The following is a 3384-nucleotide window of genomic DNA, read 5'->3' as shown; positions in this document are numbered from 1 at the left end:
AGAAAGAGAACGCGCAAAAATATGGGGTTGTTTGCTGTGAATGTAAACACAGAATTGACATCTTAATACCGTCAAATTGGCCTACTACTGACCGGCTGTTTTCAGCTGTGAGACCACCTTTTTAAACCCTTTTAAACCTTGGCCACCCAACTGGCAGTCGTGCGCAGAGCTTCCGGAAATTTGTCTCTAAGAGTGCCGGAAAACTTTCTCTTAGCAGAGTAGCAAGTATTTCTTCCGTTTTTGATTTAATACAGGGCGTTTTGGCTTCCGAATGTTATCGCTGTCTCTTTGAAGATGCCGCCCATCTCGATCATACAGAGCCTTTTGTTGATCATCAGTTCGAACCAGTACTTCGAGTGTGTGGGAGCAGTGGCAACCCTTTTCCACCTATGGCCTAAATCCTGAGTTTGAATCATGTCGAAAGCCAAAAAAAATTCAATGGGTGTTTATCTAAACATGCATATATGAGACAAATTTGACAGCGTTACTTTAAAAGGGTGTTTGTAGGACAATTTCCAGTTTTTACACTGTCTGTAGATGGTAGCAGAATTAGCTTTGTCCTTCTGTAAACCTATTTGGAGACAAGTTCCCAATGCAAAGCTGCCCTTTCTGGCTCGTAAATATTTGGTAAGTCCCTTTCAAAATTTTGTTTGTCCATAGTGGAGAACATATTAAGGCGATAAATTACTAAACGAGTTATACTCTAATTCACCTATGATCCATGGCAAGTTCAGTGTTTACATTTAAGATGGTAAAGGATCCGAAATTAGCCTATTTAGGCAAAACCTTCGTTAGTTGGAATCCCATTCTTGACATTTATAGTTAAGACTAAGACAAAACTTAATGTATATATGAAATAGGTTTATTTTACTTCCTTAAGATTTTTGAATGCGACCGTTATGATTCACACTTCTAAAAAAAAAAACAAAAAATCCCCACTGTGTACTTGATAAACAGATCGCTTGCGACAAATATCAATTTGATAACATTAAATTTTCCAAGAACGAAATATCAATGGCTATGGGAAATAGGCAAGTTAGGCAGACCACCCACTATCTACGGTGGCGCACCTATATATACTTCGATGTATCTATACATTATCGTCATAATTTTTTAAAAGTGAATTTGTGAACTAAGTGAAACGCGGATATCATGATTGCGTCTACAGTTAAATATTTGATGGTTGTGGCAGCAGTTTTTGCCCTATCCGCCAAGGCTAAACCAATAGAATTGAAGAGGGAAGAAATAACAGCGGCCTCTGTAACCGGACGAACTCTTTTCGATCAATACACCTTGGGACAGGATGTTGATGGTAAGATACGAGTATTCCAAAGACGGAGAAAGTGTTTAAAAATTGTTCAAATATTTAAAAAAAAAATCAATTTTTTTTCAATTATTATTTTATTTTTCTTCCTTTACTATTTTTTTTTTTTTTTTTTTGAAAAAAAAGAAGTGTTTACTGAAAATCCAAATTTTTTGGAAAAATACTTTTTTTTGACACAAAAATTTTTGGAGCAAAAATTTCCCTAACTGTTTCTTGAAAAATTCTTGAAAAAATATTAAAATATTTTTTTAACAAAAAAAAAATATTTTTTTATTCAAGTTCTATTTCTATACTTGATTCAAATTCTATTTCTATACTTGATTCAAATTCTATTTTATTTAATTTAAAGAGAAAAACGTGTTTTCTTCAAAAAAAAAAAGAATTTTTTGGATTTTTTGGAAAAAAAAATTTAAACAAATGATTCTAATTTTTTTTAGAATTATTTTTTATATTTTTAATTTCGTGTTTTTTTTTATTTGTTCATATCAAGGTGCCAGAATCATTTATACTTCCCAATACCAACAATCATTTGACAGTGTCCAATCAGAAATTACCTTGGAGTATGTATTTCCCGGCCCAGATGCCAGCAATGATTCGCTGATCACCAAAATTACTTTGTATGTGGAGGCCTCTGATGATGCCACAACACAAGCCTATGTTATCGATGGCGGTATAGGACAGACGAGTATCACTCTGCAAATTGTAGCCCATAATTCAGATTATTTGCGTTACATGGTGATTGTTTATGGCAAATAATTGACCTAATTGCGAATATTGATAATAAAGATTAATGCCCATATTCGCAAAAGTTAATGCAGCTTTAAAGTAGGTTTATTTGACAGTTCTTTAAAGGAAATCTCTCAAATAAAGTTGCCATAAGTTTTGTGAATATGGGCATAAAAATTTGTTAAAACGGAATTTATAATGAGGCAGCGACAAGTCGATATGTTTATAGTGATGCAGCGACAAGCTGAATGTTTCTGCATTGTCTGCGTCATCAATTTTTTTTATGTGCGTTTTGTGTGATGTTCGGCGAAAAGCCTAGTACTAAGTTCATTTGCAGCAGAGTTGTCTATAAAGCTGAATATTCTGTTTAGTATTTCGAGCGGAATGCTGTCGAACTCCAAACAAAAAAAAACATCGCGAAACGTTGGCTGAAAATCGGCGGGAAAAGTAGTAGTTATAATGAGGAAAATGGCAAAAAAAAACTATTATAGTGGCAACACATGAAACTATTGCCGGCATAATTTTAGTTTGTTTATTGGTTTCAATGGTTCGTTTTTCTTTTTATATTTGAGAAAAAATATATAAAATATAGAAAACAATAAGTGAAATACAGGATTCACTGAATAAGGTTAAGCCAAGCGATCAACCGGCACCACTTGTCATTGAGTATGTCAACTTGTTCTCCTTTAACATTCATTCTATATTCACGTTTTCTCCTATATGATGACATTTTCAATCAACAGATTTGACATCCTTAATGATGTTCATGGGGCCTATCTAATTTTTGTTTTCGCATGTGACCTAGCTTTCTATATGTGAATTCTAACTGAAATATGCCGCATTCTATTGGACGACATCACAAACAACGACACACAACAAAAGCAACTCCATTGAAACTGATGCTGTGTTTGTTGTAGTACTATATAGTGCAATTTACGATTAATCGTTTCTTATTATGTGTTATCGCATGATATCGATAACTTACCAGTACTACTTTGCACTAGAGTTGGCAAAATATAGATACCATCGATATTTTAGATTTCGCTAAATATCTATTGACATTTTGCCTATCGATACCATCGACAAAGTTACACTATTTGTAAAATTGAAGAAAAAATTTGCGATCCAATTGTAAATGTATCTCAATCATACATTTTTCAATCGTCCTACTTGTTGAGTTTTTCAAGTACCATTCGAAACTACAAACTATCGATAATCCCAACATTCGATATTTTGGATAGTTTTAATAATAAATATCGATAGCATCAATACTAGCGTTAATTTTCCATCACCTATATTTGAAACAAAAATGAGAAGTAAAAATCAGGAGATCG

General features: G+C 33.3%; 1 protein-coding gene across 1 annotated transcript; it reads left to right on the top strand.

Moving 5' to 3' along the window:
* Positions 1-1097: 1097 nt before the first annotated feature.
* Positions 1098-2242, top strand: LOC106096048 (uncharacterized). The gene is made up of 2 exons (XM_013263568.2): positions 1098-1312; positions 1815-2242. The coding sequence occupies exons 1-2, from the start codon at positions 1153-1155 to the stop codon at positions 2078-2080; spliced, it is 426 nt and encodes a 141-aa protein (XP_013119022.1). The 5' UTR covers positions 1098-1152; the 3' UTR covers positions 2081-2242.
* The last annotated feature ends 1142 nt before the right edge of the window (positions 2243-3384 follow it).

This window comes from Stomoxys calcitrans, chromosome 4 (assembly GCF_963082655.1).
Source record: "Stomoxys calcitrans chromosome 4, idStoCalc2.1, whole genome shotgun sequence".
NCBI classification, from domain to species: Eukaryota; Metazoa; Arthropoda; class Insecta; order Diptera; family Muscidae; genus Stomoxys; species Stomoxys calcitrans.
The sequence above is the reverse complement of the archived record's forward strand: the minus strand, read 5'-3'. Positions and strand labels throughout refer to the sequence as shown.

Bases quoted from the DNA above. Each gene is read 5' to 3' on its own strand.
- LOC106096048 (XM_013263568.2), top strand. From the start codon at position 1,153: ATGATTGCGTCTACAGTTAAATATTTGATGGTTGTGGCAGCAGTTTTT. The intron at 1,313-1,814 runs GTAAGATACGAG...GTTCATATCAAG, and splicing joins CTTGGGACAGGATGTTGATG to GTGCCAGAATCATTTATACT.